Source organism: Cavia porcellus, unplaced genomic scaffold (assembly GCF_034190915.1).
Source record: "Cavia porcellus strain 051 isolate PalLab524CR breed Dunkin Hartley unplaced genomic scaffold, mCavPor4.1 scaffold_1, whole genome shotgun sequence".
Lineage (NCBI taxonomy): Eukaryota > Metazoa > Chordata > Mammalia > Rodentia > Caviidae > Cavia > Cavia porcellus.
In genome coordinates, this window is record NW_026947484.1 from 155,264,401 (window position 1) to 155,289,083 (window position 24,683).

A 24,683-nucleotide genomic window follows, 5' to 3' on the forward strand; every position below is an offset into this window, starting at 1 on the left:
TCCTTGGTTTTATCCTCTTTAAAATAAAAAAAAAATACATTATTTTTGTATGTTCCTGTTGGGAGCCGCAGCCCCGAGCCCGGTCGCCTCACTTGGCGGACGTGAGGCCTGTAGTAAAGAGTAAAGCCTGAGGTAGATTACCCCTCCCATCGAGCACGTTAGTTTCCTGCTTACCGCGTAAGCAACCCGCTCAACAATATAGTCTGCCTGGCAACTGATGATGTTAGCCAATCAGCTTGCCTTGCTTACTTTAACATGATTGGACACTGTATCCGTATATATACTGGTGCCACCCCTGGGGGGGAAGGAGAAGCCCGGAAGTAGAAGCCCAGAAGGAGCCGCGGGGAGCGGACCAAAGGAGGCTTCGGCTGGGAGCGATCCCAGGGCAGGCTGTACGGAGAAGGAAAATAAAAGAAAAGGTTGTCCACTGCCAGACTTTGTCGTGTGTCCTTCCTGCCGGCCGGGAGCGGACATCGACATTTGGTGGCCCGCACGGGGACTGATCACCCCCGAGACGTGACAGCGGACAACGCTCCAGTACAGAGCTGCGAGACAGGTGAGTTGGGGATAAGCCTGGGCTCTGGGTGGCGCGCACCTACAGGGCTTTTAGACTCCCCTCAGGCTCACGCGTAAGTGGCGGATTCCTTGGGCCTCACGCGGTGAGTAACATATTAAAAGATGGGAAACATGCTAGGTAGCAACACTAAGAGCGAGGGTGGTTGTGGAGAAAGCTCTCAAGAGCTTACAAAAGTACGCAGGGTATTTGAGCAGGCCCAGTCGGGGAGCTCCCGAGAGGGGCCCGTCAAGGGGAACAAAGATGCTAAGGAGAAGGACGGGGCTCTAGCCTCGGAGTCGTCTGACTCCGAGGACGAGGGAAAGTTGAATGGCAAGGAGGCCAAAGAGACCAGCTGTCAGGAGCCTAAGTCGCTCGATAAGGAGTCGCAGGGTTCTTTACCTTGGGGGCTGTTCCCGGAAGCGATCCCTCGCCACGAGGCGGCCTCCCGGGAGCTCCCTTCCTCTTCGCCAGAACAGGAAGTGATGCACGGGCCCCCATTTTCCGCCCAATCATGGCCGCCGTCTTATGCTCCGCCGCCGGCGGGTCGGTATTTTTACAGGCGGCTTTGGCAGGGGGGACGTTTGTCTCATGAGGTACATCCACCACCTGGGATAGATAGTGGCCCCTACGGGATATTTCCTGTACAAGTAGCTATGGGCCAGGGACGTAATGCATGGGAGCCTTTTGAGATAAAGCAGATTAGAGAACTTAAAAATGCAGTTACAACCTTTGGGCCGACTGCGCCTTACACCATTGCCATGCTGGAGAACCTGTCTTCTGGGCCCCTCACCCCCGCGGACTGGATTCAGCTGGCAAAGGCGTGTCTGCCCTCGGGCAGTTACCTGGATTGGCGAGCCTGGTACGCAGAGTTCTCTGCAGAGCAGGCTGAGAGAAACGCCAATCGGGGAAACCGGGGGTGGAACAAGGAAATGCTTATGGGAGAAGGTCGGCACGCTGATGATCAGACTCAGTTCCCCGGCGCTGTCTATGAACAAATCAACGCCATAGGGCTCCGCGCCTGGAAGCAGGTAAGTGGTGCCGGAACAGCCTCCTTGTGTCTTTCAAAAATAATTCAGGGTACCACAGAGCCATTTGTTGACTTTGTGGCCCGAATGCAAGATGCTGCCGATAAGATATTTTCTGATCCGGGAGTGGCTCGACCGCTGGTAAGGCAGCTGATTTTTGAGCAATGTACAAAGGAGTGCAAGGCAGCGATAGCTCCTCATAAGAACAAGGACCTCAACGCCTGGATTAGGATATGTAGAGAGATAGGGGGGCCGCTCTCCAACTCGGGAGTGGCTGCTCTCCTGGCCGCGGCTGTACAGCAGAGGGGACCTCGCGGGTTAGAAGGGGAATGTAAGGCTAAAGGGTGTTTTGCCTGCGGGGAGCCAGGACACATTAAACGTCATTGCCCAAACAATGCAGATGCTAGGCCTCGCCCTAGGAATGAAGAACCATATGTTTGTGGGCGATGCAAGAGGGGATCACACAAAGCTGAGTAGTGTAGGTCGGTCTTTGATGCTCAGGGCAACCGTATTTGTGGACGAGATGTTAGAGGGCCAAAAAATGGCCAGAGGGGGCCCCCTTCACAGGCGGGCCCCCGCCCCAGAGACAGGACAGCTCAGGATGGCAGCCTTCATCAAGGGCCACCCCTGGGTCAGCAGGTGTGGACCTCAGTGTCGCCTCCAGACTTATATTAGTGCCTGATATGGGTGTTCAAGTGGTTGAAACCACCTTTAAGGGACCGTTACCCGAAAATTCCGTGGGTCTGGTGATCGGGAGATCCTCCACGGCCCTTCGGGGTCTCATAGTAGTCCCGGGGGTCATAGACTCAGACTACACAGGACACATTAAAATTATGGTTCAATCTCTTGTGGGTACTATGGTAATCAATAAAGGAGACAAGATAGCGCAGCTCTTGCTGCTCCCCAGTCTCCACAAGAGATTCCCCTCAAAGCAGAAAATTAGAGAAAGTCAAGGTTTCGGTTCCTCAGGGGAAGTCTTCGAGGGACTCCATATAATACTTGATAAAAGGCCCATGCTCTCACTTAAGGTCAACGACAAGAGTATAACAGGGCTCCTAGACACAGGAGCTGACCGTTCCATTATCTCTAGAAAGGATTGGCCCTCCAACTGGCCCACCAACACTGCAGATAACACGCTGCAGGGCCTGGGGATGGTGTCAGCTCCTCAGGTTAGTGCTTCAACCCTGCTCTGGTGCGATGAGGAGGGTCATCAGGGCCATTTCCAACCATTTGTGTTGCAGTTGCCAGTGTCTCTATGGGGAAGGGACATCCTCACTCAGATGGATGTCACGCTTACGTCAAACTGCTCCCCCCAGGCTAAGGATATACTCAGGAACCAGGGATATACCCCCGGCAAAGGCTTGGGCAATGCCCTACAGGGTCGGACATCCCCAATACCAGTAGAGAACAAAAAAGGTAGGCAAGGGCTGGGTTTTTCTTAGGGGCCGCTGAAGAAGCTCTCCTACCCACTTCGATCAAAATCACCTGGAGGTCAAATGATCCGGTTTGGGTACCTCAGTGGCCCCTGCCTAAGGAGAAGCTATTAGCCTTGTCAAAAATAGTCAGTACACAACTTAGATTAGGACACATTAAGCCGTCAACCTCCCCATGGAACACCCCCATTTTTATAATTAAGAAAAAGTCTGGCAAATGGAGGCTGCTCCATGATCTAAGGGCGGTCAACGCGCAGATGCAGTCCCTGGGGGCGGTCCAGAGGGGGCTGCCAGCTCTCTCAGCCATCCCTCAGTCCTGGCCAGTTTATGTTATAGATCTTAGAGACTGTTTCTTCTCAATCCCCCTGCATCCAGAGGACACTCATAGGTTCGCCTTTACTTTACCCACCATTAACCAAGAAAGCCCTGATCTCAGATACGAGTGGATAACGCTGCCCCAAGGTATGGCCAACAGTCCCACTATGTGTCAGATTTACCTTGATTCCCTACTGGCCCCCCTACGGAAATCCTTTCCCAAGATAAGATGTGTGCATTACATGGACGACCTTTTGCTCAGCGGCAGGGACCCAGACATGCTAAATAATATGCTCGGCCAGTTGGTCGAGGCCCTGAGACAAGCTAATCTGCATGTTGCCCCCGACAAGATTCAGGGAGGAGAAATGGTGACCTACTTAGGCGGGAGAATCTCCCCTATGCTAGTCTCTCCACAGAAGGTCACCATTAGGACGGATGGCGTTAGGACCCTAAATGACATGCAAAAACTATTGGGAGACATTAATTGGATTAGGCCATATTTACATATACCAAATTCAGATCTCAAACCCCTGTTCGACCTTCTGAAGGGAGACCCAGATATAGCCTCCCACAGGAGGCTCACTCCTGAGGCAAGAGCTGCCTTACAGAGAGTGGAAAAAGCCTTAGGTGGGGCTACCTTACACAGAATTGAACCAGGGCGACCCTTTGATGTCTGTTTGCTACAGACTAGTCTACAGCCCACAGCGGTGATTTGGCAGAAAGGACCATTACTGTGGATACACCCTAAGGTCTCACCTGCAAAAGTCATAGAGCATTACCCGGAGGCAGTCGCTTCATTGGCCCTTGAAGCGCATGATAGAGCTGTCCAACATTTTGGCTGAGGACCACAAGCCATCCGAGTACCCTATACCGCCAGCCAGATCAAGACCCTGGCTGCCTGCATAGATACATGGGCCATTCTGAGATGTGTTTTCCATGGGGATATAAACAATCAATACCCTAAAGACCCTATCTTGTCATTTGTCACTCAGCACCCTATAATTTTTCCAAAGGTTACTGCCTCTGAGCCATTAGTCCCAGCAACTACAATATACACAGATGGCTCCAAGACGGGGATAGGCGCCTATGTGATCCTAGGCAAGCCCCCGGTTACCATACAATTTAAACCTGATCAGCCTCAGGTGGTGGAACTGCAGATCGTTAAAATGATTCTTGAACGGTTCTCAGAAGCCATTAATATTGTCTCCGATTCTAGGTATGTGGTCAATGCTATGCAAGTGCTTGAGACTGCCGGTTTAATTAGATCCACTTCCACAGTGGCTGGGCTGTTCCTGTCTATCCAGACATTGCTTCAGAACAGACACCATAAGGTCTTCACCACCCACATAAGAGCACATACATCCCTGCCGGGGCCCATGGCACAGGGGAATGCGGCTGCTGATACTGCCACTCGCCCGTTATGGATTTTTACCTTACTAACACCAATCGAGCGAGCCCGTGCCTTCCATGATAAGTTTCATGTCAATGCCAGGACACTAGCAAACCATTTCCATGTTTCCAGAGCAGATGCACGAGATATCGTGCGACTATGTGACTCCTGTGCCACATACAAACCTGCCATACCGATGGGAGTAAACCCTCGAGGTTTGATCCCTGGTGATGTTTGGCAGATGGACATCACACATATACAGGAGTTTGGGACTCTTAAATATGTTCATGTTTCCACAGACACCTGTTCTCACGTCATATTTGCAACAGCAGAAACAGGCGAAAAAGTGTCTAATGTGATCAATCATTGCCTGGCAGCTTGGGCCGCATGGGGCAAACCAAAAATATTAAAAACTGATAATGGACCAGCCTATATAGGCAAAGCCTTCAATGAGTTCTGCAAAATGATGGAGGTTCAATTAAAACATGGTATCCCATACAATCCCCAAGGTCAAGGAATCATTGAGAGGGCTCATAGAAGCCTCAAAGAAATTTTACAAAAACAAAAAGGGGGAGTAGGCCAAGGCCTGGCCCCAAAGGCACGATTATCCATGGCACTATTCACACACAATTTTTAAAATTTAAATAATGATAATTGCTCCCCAGCCGTGGAGCACTGCAACCCTTCCCCCAACCATAAAGGGTGGGTGAAGTGGAAAGATGCCCTGACAGGACAATGGATGGGCCCGGATCCAGTGGTCAGCTGGAACCGAGGCGCGGTTTGTGTTTTCCCACAGGAATCGGGACGAGAACCACTGTGGGTACCGGAGAGACTGACACGGGCGACAAAGCCCTCGACTGAAGATCAGACCTGCCCTACCGGAGATCCATCACAGACCGACCAACAAGATGAATAGAAATAGCGGTAGCCCAAAATGGACAAGAAGATCCTCAGGCATATGCATGGCTCGCTCGCCTAGCCTACGACCGAGTCTAGGGGCGGTGAGCTTCCCACACTCCTCCTCTAAAAAATTATGACATAGCTGGGTAGGAGAGTCAATGACGGGTAAGAGCGTACTCCCCCGGTGCGACTCAACCTAAGCCAGGCCCTACCCCATCCTGCACGTAAGCCGCTGGACTGTTAGATGCTGCCCAGGTCTAAATTTCTCTCCGAGGGGATTTCTTTACGGAGAGGAAATGAGTGCAAGCTTGTGTGCATCCAGGTTCCGTCCAGTTTGTGCCTGGCCCTAGAAAAAGGACGAGGGCCTCAGGGCCTTGGCAGACCATGGGACGGCCGACCAGGGTCTAAGCCAAGGACCTACGGTGGGCCTACGCATAGGGCATAAGCCTCTGCACCCAGTCCAGGAAGGGCTACGATGCGCACATTTATAAAAAAAATAAAAAAGGGGGAGATGTTGGGAGCCGCAGCCCCGAGCCCGGTCGCCTCACTTGGCGGACGTGAGGCCTGTAGTAAAGAGTAAAGCCTGAGGTAGATTACCCCTCCCATCGAGCACGTTAGTTTCCTGCTTACCGCGTAAGCAACCCGCTCAACAATATAGTCTGCCTGGCAACTGATGATGTTAGCCAATCAGCTTGCCTTGCTTACTTTAACATGATTGGACACTGTATCCGTATATATACTGGTGCCACCCCTGGGGGGGAAGGAGAAGCCCGGAAGTAGAAGCCCAGAAGGAGCCGCGGGGAGCGGACCAAAGGAGGCTTCGGCTGGGAGCGATCCCAGGGCAGGCTGTACGGAGAAGGAAAATAAAAGAAAAGGTTGTCCACTGCCAGACTTTGTCGTGTGTCCTTCCTGCCGGCCAGGAGCGGACATCGACATGTTCCCTCATCTACCCTTCTCACTGGGCTGGCATTGTTTGACGTCTAGCTATTCCCCAAAATCAAAGTGATCATAAAAGGTCATTGAATTGATTCAGGACACCTATGCAGCTATGATAGTGTAAATAAAGACAGAAAAGAAGACTTCTAGCATTGCTTCATAAAGTTGCAAAAAAAACTGAATACATGTGTTTGAACCAAGGGGGTATATTTTGAGGGAGACTAAAGGAAATATGTAATTTTTAAAATTTAATATTTTATTGTATGTTTTTGTCCATATCTTATGTTACCTGTAAGAAACTCACTTCAAAGACACAAATATGTTAAAAGCAAAAGGGTGGCAAAATATCTTTTTAATATTAATCAAAAGAAAGCTGTAGTTATTAATATAACTAGAGCTATATTAATAATGGACACAGTAGATTTTTAGAGCAAAGAACATTACTCAGGATAAAGAAGATCATTTCCTAGTGATAAAGGATACAATTAAGAGAACATAATGATGTGAAATGTTTATATGCCTAATAAAAAGAACTTCAAAATACATTAGCTAAAAACTGACAGAAGTGGGCAACCTACTCAGGACCCCTTCTGTATCTTGCTCAGACAGAAGCCTTCTTTCCCTCAATAAATGTATTCTGCTGTTAAGAAAAAAACTGAAAGAATTTCTAGAGATACAACTCAGCAGCGTAAGCACCTGCCTGGCACGCATATTGTCATGAGTTTGATTCCTGGTACAAAAAAAAAAAAATCTGATAGAACTGCAAGAAAAAAATAAGACAAATTCACAGTCATAGTTGTAGATTTCAACACATTTCTCTCAGTAACCAGTAAAACAAATAGACAAAAAGCCAATACATATACAAAAAAAATTTAAACACCATCAATCAATTTAAACTAACTGATATTTATGGAACATTCCAGCCAAAATCTGCAAAAATACACATTCTTTTCAAGTTCAAATGGAACATAAGATAGATCTTATTCTGGGCAATAGAAATAGTGCCAATAAAGTAAATTGATCTGTATTATATAACTCTTATTTTCTGTCCACTAAGGAAGTAAATTAGACATCAGTGACAGAAAGGCAGTGGAGAGTCCTCACACATTAGAAATAAACAACAAACCTCTAAATGCCCCATACATCAAAGAAATGGTACAAATTAGAATGCCAAAAGTTTCTGAACATTTTTGAATGAGAAAGAAAACAAAATACCAATATTGTGGAACAAAGCAAATGTACTATTCATGATCAAATTTTTAGTACTAACTATATTAGTGAATAAAAAGATCTCAAATCAATGACTCAGCTTCTACCTTTAGAACCTTGAGTAAAAGTAAAAGCTAAGTGCAGAATAAGGAAAAGAATGGAAATAAAACCAAAATCAATGAAACAGCACAAGAAAAAAAAAGATGGGGAGATCATTGAGATCAAAAGTTAGTTCTTCAAGGAGAGCAATAAAATTAAAATCCCTAGCCAGATGGACTGGAGGAGTGCATAGTCAAGTTATCAGTATCAAGAATGAGACAGCACATCATTGAAAACTTTACAGATCTAAAAAAGTATAATGAGAATGATGTTGTGAACAATTTTATGCCAATAAGCTTGAAAAATAGAGTGGAATGATAAATTCTCTGGAAGACACTTAAACCTAAAAGAAATTAATAGCCTGAATAGCACCATATCTAACTTAAATGCTAAGTTTTGGTTATAAACCTTCCTACCAAAAAAATTACAGGTGCCAGTGACCTAATTTATGAATTTTATCAAAACTTTAAGGAACATACATTGGTTCTACATAAACTCTACCAGAAAACTGAAGAGGGGGCAATATGTCCAAACTCCACTTACAAAGTCACTTACTTTTGTTCTACACATCAGTTATTTCAGGTTACCTCCCACTTGTGTATATTGTATTAAAAAGTGATTTAACTTCCAGTGCTGTGCTTGCCCAAAAGCTAATACATTTTCACCTACGCTGTTTTATTAAAATTAACCTTCAGAGTATTTTCTTTACAATATGGAAAAGGTCCCCAAAATAAATGGTTATTTTCTTTGTTTTTATGAAATTTGTTGCAATTTTATAAAATTTATTGATTAGATTGTTTTTCTTTGGTTCTGGAACTCATGACCTTGCGCTTGTCAGGCAGGTGCTTATCCCAAGCACCCTGAGCTAAATCCCAAGCCCCTTTAGTGCTTCATTTTTTTTTTTTTTTTTGTCTTTTTCTTTTTTATTGGTACCAGGGATTGAACTCACGACTGCCTGCTTGCAAGGCAGGCGCTTATGCCGCTGAGCTAAATCCCCAACCCCAGGGCTTCATTCTTAAAGGTGACACATATTTGAAAGCTAATGAAACTCTACATGCTGATCTCTTTTGAGAACATACTCTTTGGCCAAGTATGGTGGCACAGCCCTGTAATCCGAGCACTTGGAAGACTGAAGCAGAGAGCTGCATGAGTTTGCCATGAACTACACGGGGAGCTCACAGCCAGCCTGAACTGCATAGAGATAATACTTTGAGATACTACTTTGTATCTAATTTTTTTACCACCACCAAATGAATGCAGGACCTCCATACAAAAAAATTCTTGTTCCTATTTATTTTTTATTTTGAGACATGATCTCACTAAATTGCTAAATTGTCTAGGCTAGGCTTGAATTTTTCATCTTGCCTGACCACACCAAATGCTGGAATTACAAGCATGTGCCACCATATCTGGCTGGGTCTGACAAAATTTTTATTTAGTAAGTTATTAGGTAAATGTTATTACACCTTAAGCTTTTAAAAAACTATATATAACTCCTTATATATGTGATCAATGAAAATAGCCAAATTTCTTAACTATCTAAGAAGCTTTTTATTGTACCATAATACATAGAATAATAACAAAGTACTCGTCTAAAATATTTGATATTTTCTATTGTTACATTAAATTATATCATACTGGTACGACAGTAACATAATATATATGTAAGCATACCGTGTCTTGCTTTGGGATTTGGACTAAAACAGAAAGAAGCTGCTCTGTATCAAGGAATCTTGATATAACTGAAACAGACAAAATGTGAGCATTTAAATTTTATAATACAGCTGAAATTATAGATTGTATAAAAATTACCTTGAATAATAGAACAGTTCTACCTACAGTTATTACTTGTAATGATCGTCTTTCTCCATCTTACATGTAATAGTATTATTTATAGTAATACATGAGTATTACCATGGAGAAAGATTTTTTTAATGTCTTTTAAAATAGCCCATGGGGGGGGCTGGGGGTTTAGTTCAGCGGCATAAGTGCCTGCCTTGCAAGCAGGCGGTCATGAGTTCGATCCCCGGTACCGATAAAAATGAAAAAGGCAAAAAAAAAAAAAAAAATTGCCCATGGAAAAAAGGAAAATAGCATCCAGGAAACCAAAATATAAAACAAGCCTCTGAAATTATTTACTACAGGATTCTAAGGAAAATTTCAGAAAGCACTTTCAAGTAAAATTGTATACTTTTACTACTTCAGAAAATTATAAAAAATGACTCAGCTAAACCAATTGCATTTTTTAAATAATCTGTATTTACAAAATTAGGTAATATTCATTTACCTGATTGAAGGCCAAAAAAGAGTTCTTCATCTTGAAGTAGTTCTTGAACACAATCTAATCTCATGTTAATGGTTTCAATATCAACTAGAGGCTCTAATATATTAGAACGAAGTCTTCTACTCCCTCCAGGAGTCTTAGTATAATTTAGCACACCAAAGAGAGTGTGATTATTTCTTTGAAAACATAAGTGGAGGAATTTCATTAAGTATACAAAAAAAATTCCAAGACAATTGCATTTTAACTTTGTAATTAAATAATGCTATAATTACATTAGTAATTCTCAAACCTTATTTTGCATGCAAATTACAAGGGGATTCTAATTCAGTAGGTCTGGGATAACACCTGAGAATCTACCTTTTGAACATTCCCTGGTGTAAGTCTAGGAAGAACTTGTGACTAACAATGATCAAGAGTATCTCCTTGCATTTGGTGATTTTTTTCCCACACATCAGTTATCATATACAGACTAATAGGAAATTTTCTAATTCATAACATTCAACCAATAATAGCAAAATGTTAGCAATATATCCATAAAGGTAAGAGGACTTTGACATTGATAAGTACTTAATGTAATAATTTTGTTCTAACTGAAGAAATTATAGCAGAATTATAAGCAAAAGACAGTTTCATCATTTCTAAATGTTCCTTAAAAGAAATGAGATACTGTTAAGAATTTATTTTACTGAACTATTTATGAGACAGCTATGATGAATGTGAAATACCTGGTTCATTAAAACTCTATGCTATGCCCTCAGCAAACAAAACAGACAAGATCCTTGTCTTCATAGACCTTACAGGTTAGTGACTTCCAATTATTTTTGTTATGGCCTGACTGAAGACAAGAGCAAGAGTTTATACATAATAAACACACAATCACATAAAGAAAGAAATTAATTTCATCAAAAATGCTTAAAAAATTAGCAGAGAATGATCTCTTTGCTTGCTTTAGTTAAGTTGGAAAATATTTCCCTTAAATACCTGACAGTTGATTTAAGACCTCAATGCCAAAAAAAGATGGGCATAGATGCAAATATGATAAGATGGGCCTGACGACGGTAACCATTAGGACAACTAACACATAACATTTAATATGTACCAGGAATTGATTTTAACAGCGATGCTATTGCTAGCCACCTTTTACAGCTAAAGAAACTACAGCACAAAGAAATTAAATACTTGTACAGGATTTCCAAGTAATCCAAATACTTTCCAACTAAGCAGCAGAGCAGAAGTTAAAGCCCAAGAAGTCTGGCTCCAGATCTAGAAAACTCAAGGTTGGTAGAACTTTGTGACTGGGGCAGGGGCTATAAGAATGGAGAGAGGAGAATGAAGATTTTAATAAGGACTAGGACATAGATATCCTGTACATCATAGTGAAGAGGCTGGGTTCCATTCTGAGTGTAAGGGAAACCACAAGGTTTTATGCAGTAGAGTTACAAGATCTGATTTCTGGGTTAAAAATATACATTGGCTGCTATTTTGAGAATATACTAATTGTAGGAGATCAGGAAGACAAATTAGGAGGCTGAAGTCCTGACTACAGATGACAGAGGCTTGAGTTAAGGTGTTATCGTTAGAAGTATGAAGAGATTCAAAATTGATACAGACTGTGAAGCCTGAGTCAAGAAAATTTTTGGATGGGCTGAATCTGAGGTGTAAGAATTCTCAAGTTTTAGTCATCAGACTATCAGATTTTGGTCAAAGCAATTTATATTTTTAGGAACTAATTAAATCAACTGGCTGGGAGGTTATCATGTGTACAATTTCTTTCTTTTCTTTTTATGGGCTTCATTTCTGTAGGAACAGAAAAATTAAGTAGCATATGCAGGTCTGCTACTTGATATAGAAATTAATAGGTGTTAAAGAGATAACAAGATCATAGAAGGATTAGAGCTATTCTGATAGTCCCGTAGGCTTTCTAACTTGTAGCCTGAAATTCTTTGATTTAAGTCTCTAAAAATGCTTCAGAGTCTCTCCTTTTCAACTATCGATGAACACCTGGAGGTCAGATATTTTTTCAAATCTCTGTATTCCTCATACATAGCAGGAATTCAAGCAGAGTTTGACAGTGAAAAACAGTGGTGAAGTATGAAACATGACAAGGTAAAACTGAACATAAAACACTTTGCAATAAATACCAAGGTTGATCACTGACTTTCTGTGCTACAGTAACATAGGAAGGATAACAGAAAATCAATAATAAAGTAATTTTAAACCATATCTTAATGGGTGTGAAGTGGTATCTAACTGTGGATTTGATTTTCATTTCCCTAGTGACTAGGTACTCATTGGTCATTGGTTTCACATTTTTGGAGAAGCTTCTATTAAGATCCTTTATTCAGTTTTGAATTGAGTTGTTTAATACAAATATCTATTTAAGACCTGGTTTTGGTGAGACATCTGAGTAGTTCATCAATAATGGACAATGATTTTTTTTGGTCTTTTTCGTTTTTTAAAAGACTAAAAATGTTTATTCAATATTTCTCCATCAAACAATTTAAATAACATTAAAGTAACTTTATAGAAAAATGTGACACAAAAATACTATTGGAATAATATTGAATGACTTACCTGCTGTCTTGATTATTAATTAACAATTCAAGGTTTTGAGCTGAAGCTGAATCTATCATGGCTGTCTGCTCACTACCCTGGAAACAAATCTTCAGCGATTTTGGTGCATAAACTGAATTTTGAATAAACTCAACATATTTTAACAAAGCTGCAAGAGCTGCAAGGCAGTAATACCTGTAAGGTAACCAATGATACAATAGTGTGTCTTCAGGATAAAAAAAATATTGCTACAAAAGGAAATACTTATTTCACTTTAATATTAGGACAGTTAAGAACATTTGAACAGCACTGTTTAAATTCAAAGTGAAAAAGTACAATGAATGAATGTACCTTATTTTTGAAAAACAGACAAATAACCTCTAGCCCATAAAACTGACAGAAATAGTCAGTTTAAGTCTATCACTTAAGGGCTAATAGGCTCCCAAAAATCACCTGTTAGAAGACAACATTCAACTGTAATTTGTGTCAGTTTTGCTCTAAGCATTCAAACAATATCCATGACAGCATCAAGAGGTCCCACTGTGTGAGAAAACACATTATAATCTTTCTGAGAGCAGCCATTGTGATTAACTGTGTAAGCAGGTGATCCTAACCAGGTTCAAAGAAAGTATCTATCTATCATGCTTTGAGAAATTTGCTCTTAAAATATCTTTCCTGTCTCAAGATGAATTTTTAGAAGTACAGGTATCAAGTAACAGAAACATACTTGTTTAACTGTATTTCACTTATGAGCTCTCACATTTCCTGTATTATGTAGCTAGCTGAGCTTTTCATTCAAAAGTACAGTGAACAGAACTATTAGGGCAATAGTTTATTATAAGTTTGGACAAATTCTATATAAATCAAATTACTAATATAGGCTTATGAGCCAGGTACTTTTCTAGCTGGTAGAAATACAGTGGAGAACACAACAGATGAAAGTCCTTGCCCTTGTGGAAACCCCCCACTGGATGACATTACTTTCCTCAAGATGGAACTTACTTGGATTGAACTTCCAGTAGGACAGTGCTGAATTCTGCTATGCATAGCTGTTCAATGTACTCTAATCCTTTTGTTTCATTGAAGTATTTCCTTTGGATAGTAGTAAAATTAACATTCTGAAAAGTTTTAATTTCAAAATGAAAATTTTAGTGGCCATGTGCTAGCTCAAAACTGCTGTCTTCAACACATTCTGTAGGTGTATAAGTGGCTTAGCCATTGTATAAAGTTTATTTTTAATGTTTTCAACACTGAAATTAACAGTTTTCTTAGTTATTAATAAAAAGTAATGGTTATCCAACTTGCTATGTGAATTACAGTACAGTCTAGCTATTATTAGACATTAATTACTCTCATGAAATGTAACTCAATATGTTAAGTGCAATGAAAAATAAAGTTGGAATGTCATGCAGTACTACAGAAACTGCTTAGCGTGTGCAAGACCCTGGGTCCAATCCTCAGCGCCAAAAACGAAACAAAGAAATACAAGTCTCTGTCTTCTAACAACTTTATACTACCACAACAGCACACAAGTCTTACACTCAGTCTTTCACGCTCTAAAAAAGGACAGACTTGTGGGAGATCACTTAGGGTACTGAGGCCTAATTGGCCTCACCGTGAACACTAAGGAGAAAGGCAAATCACAGGTTCTAGGGAGAAGTCAAGACTGCGAGCCTTAGTTGTTTACTTGAGCATGTACTAATGGATGTTAGAAGGTAGATGAATCTTGCGTTATTTTAATTATTTGTATCAGTGCTTGAGTGAACAAAAGTAGGAGGAACCAGACACCAGGACCTCCTTTGCCCATAGAGGCAAGTGCCTCCTGGCTATCCACGTGTTATACTGACTTTGTGTCTCTCTGTCTTTATCCTCATTTAGTCTTGGGTCTGAAGAACAAACTAGTGGCAGTATTAGGTGCCAACAAATGGTGTCTTGGGTAGGGAAAGCTTGGAGGAGTGGGCTGCATCCCCAGCCTGGGACAGGAGGGACCTGGGATTGGTGGCCTAACCTGGACCGGCAGGTCTACTACAAAGACCCTGATACTGTGCCAACTGAGAATATGAAAGCCAATTCCACCTATGAAATCTATGAAATGCTGCTATATGAGGTGAATTTTAGAATAAAGAGAAAGACATTTTAGAACTTCTTAAAGATTGCAAAAAAATAAAAAGCATGAAGTTGAAAGGTTTACAAGTGAAAGGTTTACATATTTGGAATAAAAGTAACTAGTAAAAAACTAATATAATAACAATGGCCTGTAAAAGAACTGCTAGGATTGAAAAGAAATGAACAGGTAGGGAACATATATGCCTAGATATATGTTTTTAAAGTTATCTCATTTAATCTTTACAATAACCCTCTGATGTCTTATTAACTTCAATTTTCCTGTAAGTAAAACTCTGGAAGTTCAAGCCACTTTTTCTATCAAATTGAGATTTATTTAACTGTAAGTCCATATGCCTTCTACCTCATACTGATTCTGATTTAACCAGGGTCCTTTTAATGGCATGTGTGGTAATAATAGCAATAATGATGATGATCATAATGTGGATTTTCCTCCTTTGTGTGTATACTTTTATCTCAGATGCTTCCATGGCTTTCTCCTCCACTCCATGCAAGAATTGCTTAAATGTAACTTTATCACTGAGGCCATCTCTGATTACCATATAAAAAATATCAGTTCTCTAGAGGCAGATAATATTATTGTCCCAGTGTACTTATCAAAAACCCTAAAACTCAAAGGGATAATTTTCACAGGGTCACCTAGAGACAGAGTTTGAAACTAGGGTGTCCTAACTGCTCTATTCTTAAGCACTGTGCTACATTGTACTGTTATGGTTTGTGTTTAAATGTCCCCACAACCCCTGCAGGCCCCTTGTGGTTATGAGGGCAGGCTTCTAGAATTTGTGATTAATTCATATTCCAGTGCTGGGATTATGGATGTGAGTGCTGTACCCAGCCTAGGTGAGCATGGCCTACATGTACTATAAGGGACAAAAAGAGTCTTCTCCGTATTCCTCACATTTTGCTCTTGTTGCTTTTCTATCTGCCACCACCACGAACTACTGTCCTTCTGCCACGTCACCCAGCTGTGGAGTCAGTTATGGACAGAAACCTCCACAAACTGGGAGCTAAATCAACCTTTCCTTCCTCAACTTTGGGTGGCAGGTATTTTGTTCCAGCAATGAGAGAAAAGTAACCAACACATGTACCATCTTACATCTCCAATGTACTAAATACTGCTATTTGGCCTTTGGAGGAGTTATCTATCTCACAGTCCATATGATTCTGGTAGACCTGTCAGTTACAATACTCTGTTTCCCACAGCACAATGCACATGATCCCAGACTAACTGACTATGGTTCCTCTTCAGAACCTCTTCAGAAATTACCATTCATCTAATCTGGTAAAATAAAGCAGGGCTAGTAAGCATCCTTCTTCATAATTCATATATAGACACTTAAAGAACTAAGTTCTTTATGCTCTGAGTTGGCTAAGATGAAATGATATTGGCCTAAAGCTATCAGCAATCATCTTAAATCTCAGAGATAACTTATCCACAGTAGAAAATAAATGGTACAAGAGGTGGGAGCAGTGAATGTTCTCTCCTTGACTAAATTCTAGCTATGCTTCTAGGAGCCCTAGAATCAACTACACTTCAACCTTGACCTTTAAGACTTAAACTAAACATTGACATCACTTCTAACAGTTCAAGAACACATCTCTAGGATGACCCAGCTCCTCTAAAAATTCTTGCCTAAAAAGTCTCAAGAATGTCAAAGAATAAAAGTTTACTGTTTCTTTCAGCTGATGCCTGAAGAGCGAGTCCCTGTCTCTCATCCTCTGTGTGAGAGGAGTTTTACCCTGCAAACAGAGATGTGTTTCACGTGCACTAACCAGACTTTCTTGTTTCTTGTAAATTTTCACTTCCTAACTTAGCCCCTGTTCACCTCCCTCCCTCATTCTTCACTCTCCTGTTAAAATGCCCAGTTACCTTTATACAAAGTGAGGTTGAATTCCACTTTCTATTGTAATAGTATGTGACTAACTAAAAATGTGTCCTTACCGCTTTGGGATCTGGCTTTAAAAGAGTAGGGACAAGAACTCTGCAGCCACTGGCTTTCCAGTTACATAAACCAGTCAGTTTTCTTTCTGCTATAACTAGTTTAATTTAGATTTATGCTAACTACAACCAAAAGGCTTAGCCTAATCAGAAAAACAACAAAAACCAAAAATGGAAAGGAATATAGAAAAAAAGATAACTTAAAAGAAGCATGAGGCAAGGAATATATAGCTGTGCTCAGCAGCACAGCACCTGTGTGGCAAGTGTGAGGTAGTGAGTTTGATTACCAGTACAAAAGAAAAAGAAGAAGAAGGAGGAGAAGGAGGAGAAGAAAAAGCATGAGACAAAGAATAAAAATAAACAGATAAAGTGGACATGGTGGTACATGCCTATAACCTCCATACTCTGGGAGGCTGAGGCAGGAGAATCACAAATTCTAACACAACTTGAAGAATTTAGTAACTTAGTGACATCTTGTCTCCAAAAAAAAAAAAAAGAAACAAACAAACAAACAAAGAAAAGAATGGAAAAAAATAAAAGCAAGAAAAGAAAATGGCTGTGGATATAGGAAAGTAGGCCAGTGGGAAGGTCCTGGGTTCAGTCCCTATCTCCACCTTAGCAAGGAGGGATGAGCATGTGAAAGAAACTGGTGTCACAGAGACAAGTAGATTTAGAACAGGGAGTCTTTCTGGCAATGATTCAAAAACAGATGAGCTACACAAAAGCTCTACAGTGCCATAGAACTGCTGAATTAGGATACATTAAAAATATATAGGAACTCATTGGACCCCAAATTTCAGCTTGGTTTCGAATGTGTTAAACATAAACAAACATACGAAAATACTGTGTGTTCTGAAAATTATCTAACACCTTAGGAATCATTACAACTGCAAAGCTGTTCACTGCGTTTTGGACCATAGCTCCCTTTCTACAAACCAGGGAGATCTGATGGAGAGAAGAAATTAATTAACTACATGACAGAAAGACCCTTGGAGGCACAAAGCTTTTGTTGGAAAGGCTTCCACAGTTCTTACTTGGCACAGTCCCCACTATGGAGACAACAGTAACACGCTAATGTGTTACCGGGGAGCAAAACAATTTGGTAACACAGGTCCAATTACCTAGAGGAAAAGCACTTGCTGAGAGTTGCTATCCCATAAAAGGATGAAAACTTCCTTTCAACTAGTGTGATGTTATAGTAACTAGTTTTAGGGAAGCTGCTGAGTGTACCACTCAGAAATCTCCTTATTACTTAAAATATATTTTCTTTTGTTTTAAGTAGATCAAAGGGGTCAAATTAAATTAGTGGATTCTCTATCATTTCTGATATTAGTAGTTCCTTAGATTAGGATTTGTATTTATTGAGTCCCACTTTAGGACTCCTACTTTAGGACTCTAAATATACAATTACTCAAATTATTGCTCCTTCTAATAATATTATAAAACATATTTTAGATAATTCAATTGAATATTATTGAAAGTTAATACTGTTTACCTTGAAATTTTCTGTGATAAGAGTAAATAACTTGGTTGAATTCCCCATAACACAAGCAGTATTTGACATTATTATTTCCAGAGGTGATAAAATTTTGAGTTTAGTGATCACCTGAAATTGTTGAAATAATTTCTTAAATATAAGCTTCTTAAACATTCCTAAAATATAAGCTTAAAACAAAGAGCTTCGTCTTTCTGAAAGTACTTCAAATTAATTCATAGACAATAAAATTATGTTAATATGTATTTAATCAAAATAAATTTCTAATAGCATATTAAATGTACATCCCTATATTCTAATAATTCTAATATTCTAATAAGAACATATTAAATGTATATCCCTATATAAATAAATGTAAAATATCTAAAAAAAAAACATAAGCTGTGCATGTCTGTGTGTGGAGATCTAGATGTAGGGGTTTTTTTAGTTTTTGGAAACACAATCATAGTTCAGGCTGGGCCTTGAACTCACTATGAAGCCCAGGCTGGGCTGACTGTGAGCCTCCAGCTTCTGGGACACAGTATGTGCCACCATACCCAGCTCTCACTACATTTTACTCATAGTAGTTTGTAGTGGCTTTAACTCAAAAATTAAGCTCATCAAATATACATTCTTCAAGGTATTTTAAAAGACACTCTTCTGCTCAGTGTTTAACCCTTCTCTATGAAAAATATGAACATACGGGGCTGGGGATTTAGCTCAGCGGCATAAGCACCTGCCTTGCAAGCAGGCGGTCGTGAGTTCGATCCCTGGTACCGAGAAAAATGAAAAAGACAAAAAAAAAAAAAAAAAAAATATGAACATATCCAATAGTGTAACGATGCCAATACAATCAAAATCACTTTGGCCACACTGGCATAGTTTAAAAGATGAAAAGTACAAAAACAAAAATTTAAAATATCCGCTTTGTGCTTTTCACAAAATGAGGTGCACTTATAGTTATTCTAGATATGGAAATTATTAATCTGTTGGTCTAATACTATTTAAAATATCCCAAAGGACTTGGTGGCACAGGCTTGCAATCTCAGCACTCAGGAAGCTGGGACAAGAAGATCACCTTGAGAGGGAGGTCAGTCAAGAGGTTACACCATAAATTAAAGTCCAGCTTGGCCAATATAGAACTTCTCTCACTAAGAATAAAACAAACCAAAACAGTTTTCCTACTCTTAACAAATTATGTAAAACACTGTAAAATACCCAGATTCCCAGATATAAAGCTAGTGTGCATCATTAATATTACTTAGGTCAGTGTGTCATGTGACCTAACCCATGTCCATGTCATGTGTGCCACAGTGGGCTGTTTGTTATCATAGGAAGCTCTGAAAGGTTCACCATTACTGATTTAGGTTGTTAAATATAACAAAAAATTAATTATTATTGAGAAAAAGGAAGCTTATATTCCAGGGAATACTGGGAAATTTGAGAGTAAAGAACCCTAAAATACTAAAAATACTAATAGATCATATTTTAAAGTAATTATAATTAAGTCAACTTTTTAAAATACAGAGATTAGGAATAGATTATCTCTACCTGATCATAAAAATTCCCATGACAATAGGCCAGTAGCCCAAATTCATGATAAATAATAAAAAATGAAGGCAAATAAGAAGTGAAGGTAAGAGAATATCAAATTGTAAGTAATCTAATAAATCGAATAAAATAAATAAATCTAATAGATTCCCTTAAATCTTGAAAAATAAAAATCAAGTACGATTTCAGTGGCAACAACTCTCTGGAGGTAGGCTTATCAAAATTAGTCCAGGAATTATTAATTTGAAGACGCTAACTTTAGAAACTAATATTAACAGTAACCTTGGGATAGTCTAATACCAATGAAAACAAGTTCTTTTTAGGATAAAACATATTTTAAAAAATAAAAAGGAGGCATAACAACTCTCCTCTAGGCTACTAAACCTTACCTTTGTATACGTGGTGTTGTCTGCAAACTGGGAGAGTACAATCTGGGGGCATTTTAAATCAATACTCGCCATTCCTATTTCTCCTCTGGCAAGTCCTCTCCCCTCCACCACAGCTACAATAACTGACGAGGAATGTGCAGACACTGCAGAAGAGGAGGTAGCTGTGAAGAGTTTTTAAATACAAAATGTATAAGCAGTTCTAATAATCATTTCTAATTCCTTCACATAAGACCTCACAGCTCCAAGTCTGGTTATTTTACTAACACTCAAAGAGATCATTTTTCTCCATCAAAAAATAATTTTTCATTATCCAAACCACATAAAAATATTAATTCTCAAACTACTCTGTCCAAACTTCACATTTAGAATAATAATTTATACATTGTGTTATTTTACATTTTATTGCAGTGTAGTCATAAAGGTGTTAAATTTGGGATCAAAAAACACAGATTATGTACCTTAGTCATTTAAAAACTATTTGAATTTGGAAAAATTATCTCATAATAAATAATCTTAAATCACAAACTATAATAACTTTCCTTGCCTAATTCAAGCACTGGCTGAAAGAATCATACATGTTATGTATGCACTACATAAGGATTACATATTATACAGCTATGAACTTCAGTTATAAAATGTGAGCAAAGTGGGAATCAGCTGTAGATCTTTTGCAAATGAGAAAGGGACCAAGAGATGAAAGGAGGAGAAAGGAAGGAAAAGAAAAATATAAAAAGAATTAAAATGTGTATGTGTACCAATTGCCAGTAGTAATTATTGTACACTACAAATATATATCACTGAAACACTTCTAAAAATTATAATACCCAACATTTATTAAGTGGTTATGATGTGTCAAAAACATTTTAAATACTTCACTTAGTTTAACTCATTGAAATTGTCACAAAATCCTATTAAATAGATGCCATGATTTACTCTACTTAATTATAAGGAGACTGAGGGATAGAGGGAACTGGTAGAGAATGGATTTCCCCCTGGGCATCCTGCCTCCCGGGGGGCGGGGGGGTCTGATCATTATCTATTATTATCTATTCTGAGATCTGTTCCTTACAAATGCTCAAGTAAACCATTTAGCCTATTTAAAGCAACTATTTCTTAATTTGTGAACTACAATACCAAACATTTTTGGCAAGATTGCTATCTGAGAATCAAATGTAATAATATATAGAAATGCCTTGTAAAGTACATGAAGTTACTTAACTGCAGGGTATGATTTGAGTGAATAAAAAAGTCAGACTGAAAATAACTAAAATTTTATTATCAAAATGGCAAAATTATCTTTTATTCTCTATCAAATACTGTAATTTACTCCTTGTCTTCCCTCCTTTCTCACCCTTACTGAGTCTTTCTATTTCCCTCTTCTATGTTTCTATGTTTCTTCTACGTTTCTGTTTCCCTCTTCTATGTTTCTACTATATGCTCACAAAAATATCATTTATGATCTCTGAGGCAACAATCAAGTTATTTAAAACAGTCATTTAAAAATCTATCATGTTTAAAGCTCAGAAATCTTTGTGAAAACTATATTCTACATACATGATTAAGTTAGTAATTAATTTACTATATGCAAATCAATATAAACTCAGCAATGTCATACAAGTCCCGTCCTTTTCTAAATCCATTTTTAGCCACAACTGATCTTGAACTTGTTGGGTGCGGAGTCTCAGACAATCCTCCTCCTACCTCAGACTTCAAAGTAGTTAGGACTTTAGGTGTGCACCATCACACCCAGCTCTAACCTCCCTATTATTAATCAGAACAGAAACACCAAGATCCAGCTGATGTGCAGTATATTCAGAAGACATCTCTACAAGTAACTAAACAAAGAGTTTAAGCTGCTATTGCTCTGTGTCATAATGAGCATCTTCATGCAAAAAGAAATTTTCTGGGTTTCTTATTTCTTTAAAATGGATCATTAGAAGTTAAAATACTAGAACAAAGAGAAATCATCACATTTGAAGTATTACGTATAGTGCCAAATTTCTTTTGAGAACTACCAGTTTTTTAATTTCATCAGTAAGATCTGAGAAAAAGCTAATCTCACTGTATCCTCAGCACTAATTTCTGAAATTTATTATATTATTAGCTAATTTAGTGTACAACCTCTTAAATCTGTGTTTTTAAAACTTACTATTGAGTTGATCATCACAATATTTCAAATGTTTTATGAGAATTTTTTCAAATCAGTAACAATTTATAGTTGCTACCAATCTTGATGTATTGCTATCTCAGCTTCTATTTTTGTATAAACAATCTTTCTCTAAATCATTTTCTTCACTGAATTTCTACTAAGAAACTGATCCTTCATTGAGATATTTGATACCTAAACTATTTCTATTTCTTCTAACTTATTGAGTGCTTCTGTTCAATTTGATCTTCCATCTGGGCACAATTTGCACGGTACATCTGATTATCCACCATATCTGGAATGAGATGGGCAGAAGTAGAGATTTAGATTCATTCACAAGCAGTTTCTACATGATTTACCTGGATGGTGGCAGACTTGGAAGGGAAAAAAATTGGAAAAACTGGTGATAAGGAAATTTGGGGACGTATGTGAATGCATCTCTAACAGTGTAAAGTTTGAAAATACTTCTGTACCCAGTAAAGAACATGCCACTGGAGACTCTTAATTATCTGGCAAACAAAACAAAGTGTTTTATGGATACCAGTCAGTATCTGTTCCCAGGTATCCCCACTATTCTTTAATAGATCCATTGTCAAAGTGGCTGTGGTGGCAAGGAAGGAGAGTTTAACATCAACTTCTTACCAAGGCTGACCTAAGGAACCCTACTGAGTGCCTAACTTGCCAATAGCAGAAACCAGCACTAAATCATTGATCCAATGATGCCAATAGCATCATTTCCCATGAAAGGACAGCCTGCCACCTGAGGGAATGAATGTTGTTCATCTTGGATTTTTCTCACCATAGAAGGAGTAGAGACACTTGTCCTCACTAGCTAGATACACACCTAGAAACAGAGTTAACTTCCTTGTCCTTATGCCTCTTCCAGCATCACCATCTGTGAACTCATAGAACATCTTAACCACCATCAGGGTGTTCTGCCATAGTATTGCATCTCACAGAGGAATTCACTTCATAGCAAAAGAAGCAGTACCTGAGTGGGCTAGTGCCCACAGAATCAGCTAGGCTACCACATATCCAATCATCCGGACGATCTGCCCTAGCTGAAAAACAGACTGGCTTACACAGGACTCACCTGCAGTGTCTCATGGAAGACAAAACTCTGAAAGGATGGGTTTCTGTCCTTCAGGTGAAGTTCATACTTTGAAAAAGAAATCATTATATGATGCAGTCTCTACCACAGCCAGAATATGGGAATCAAAGAGTGGGAGTGGCTCCCCTGTCATGTCTACTAACCCACCTGAAGAACTTTTTCAGTCTTTTCTGGAAAGCTGTGTGGAAATCTTTGTTTCTACAAGGCTAGTGATTTCATCAGAGGTACAACAATGATCTTCCAGAATGGAAAGATGATACCCACCTGGAAATTTTGGCTTATTTATGTTATTGAACCAGTTAATTCATGGATGGGGTTATCAATCCTGATTACCAAAGGGAAATCATGTTGCTATGTACAATGGAAGATTAGGTCTGGAACCAAGGGGAATCCTCTGGACTTCTTAGTATTTCCAATGGTAAAGCTTAATGGAAAACTACAACCAGCTAAAGCAAGGCAAGATGACCAAGGACCCAGACCCTCAAGGAATGAAAGTTTACTTTCTACATCATTATTGCTGAAGGTAAGGGAAATATGGAATGGGTGGAGAAAGAAGAGATCATACATATCAACTACAATCCCATGACCACATGTACAAACTGAAACTCTACAGCTTTGAATATGTTTTCTATGCCATACTACCATATTTCCCCCAAAATAAGAGTGGATCTAAACTTTTGCTTTAAAAAATGCACGAGGGCTTATATTCAGGGGATATCTTATTATTTTCATGTGTAACAAACCTACATTTATTCATGTAGGACAATTAACATTTATTCATGTACAAAGCTCTGCATTTATTCAAATACAGTCATGTCATCTTCTTCTGGGATGTCAACACAACTCTCCAAATCCTGAAGTCCAGGCTGAATTTCTTGCAACTTCATTTCCCATACAAACACTGGCCCCAATCTCTCATGTCCTACAACACTTAAATGAGCACTTCTTGTCCAAGTAGCCTGCCTGTAGTGCACTGGCAACATAGCTGTCACTGATTTTATGCCACAAACTCTTCACCCATGTCATTATCTCTTACAGGCTGGGTTTCACAACGTTTCTGTTAAATTAAATGTTAACTGAAGACTTAAGAGAAGAAAGGCAACAAAAATGATGACAATTAAGAAAAACAGTCCACACCAAAACGACAAAAAATTTCAAGCACCAAAATTCCGGAAATGTTTATTTCGCACAAGTGCATTGAATATGCCCATTACAACACATGAGTGATGAATCATAAAGATTCATGTTA

At 39.4% G+C, this 24,683-nt stretch overlaps 1 protein-coding gene and 1 long non-coding RNA gene across 3 annotated transcripts in view; one reads left to right on the forward strand and one right to left on the reverse strand.

Moving 5' to 3' along the window:
- Msh4 (mutS homolog 4) overlaps positions 1-24,683 on the reverse strand; it is a 70,364-nt gene that overhangs the window by 39,100 nt on the left and 6,581 nt on the right. Inside the window, exons 2-7 of one of the 2 annotated variants that reach the window (XM_063258142.1) lie at positions 20,178-20,320; positions 18,259-18,369; positions 13,703-13,818; positions 12,722-12,895; positions 10,151-10,323; positions 9,538-9,605 (exon numbers count right to left, since the gene is read on the reverse strand). In XM_063258142.1, coding sequence (XP_063114212.1) covers positions 9,538-9,605; positions 10,151-10,323; positions 12,722-12,895; positions 13,703-13,818; positions 18,259-18,369; positions 20,178-20,320 — 785 coding nt within the window. Of the gene's footprint in view, positions 1-9,537; positions 9,606-10,150; positions 10,324-12,721; positions 12,896-13,702; positions 13,819-18,258; positions 18,370-20,177; positions 20,339-24,683 lie in introns of both variants that reach the window. The other variant, XM_063258138.1, reaches the window with a different exon arrangement.
- On the forward strand, positions 62-6,508 carry LOC134478088 (uncharacterized). The gene is made up of 2 exons (XR_010050470.1): positions 62-556; positions 5,516-6,508. It is a non-coding gene; the product is annotated as an uncharacterized LOC134478088 (long non-coding RNA).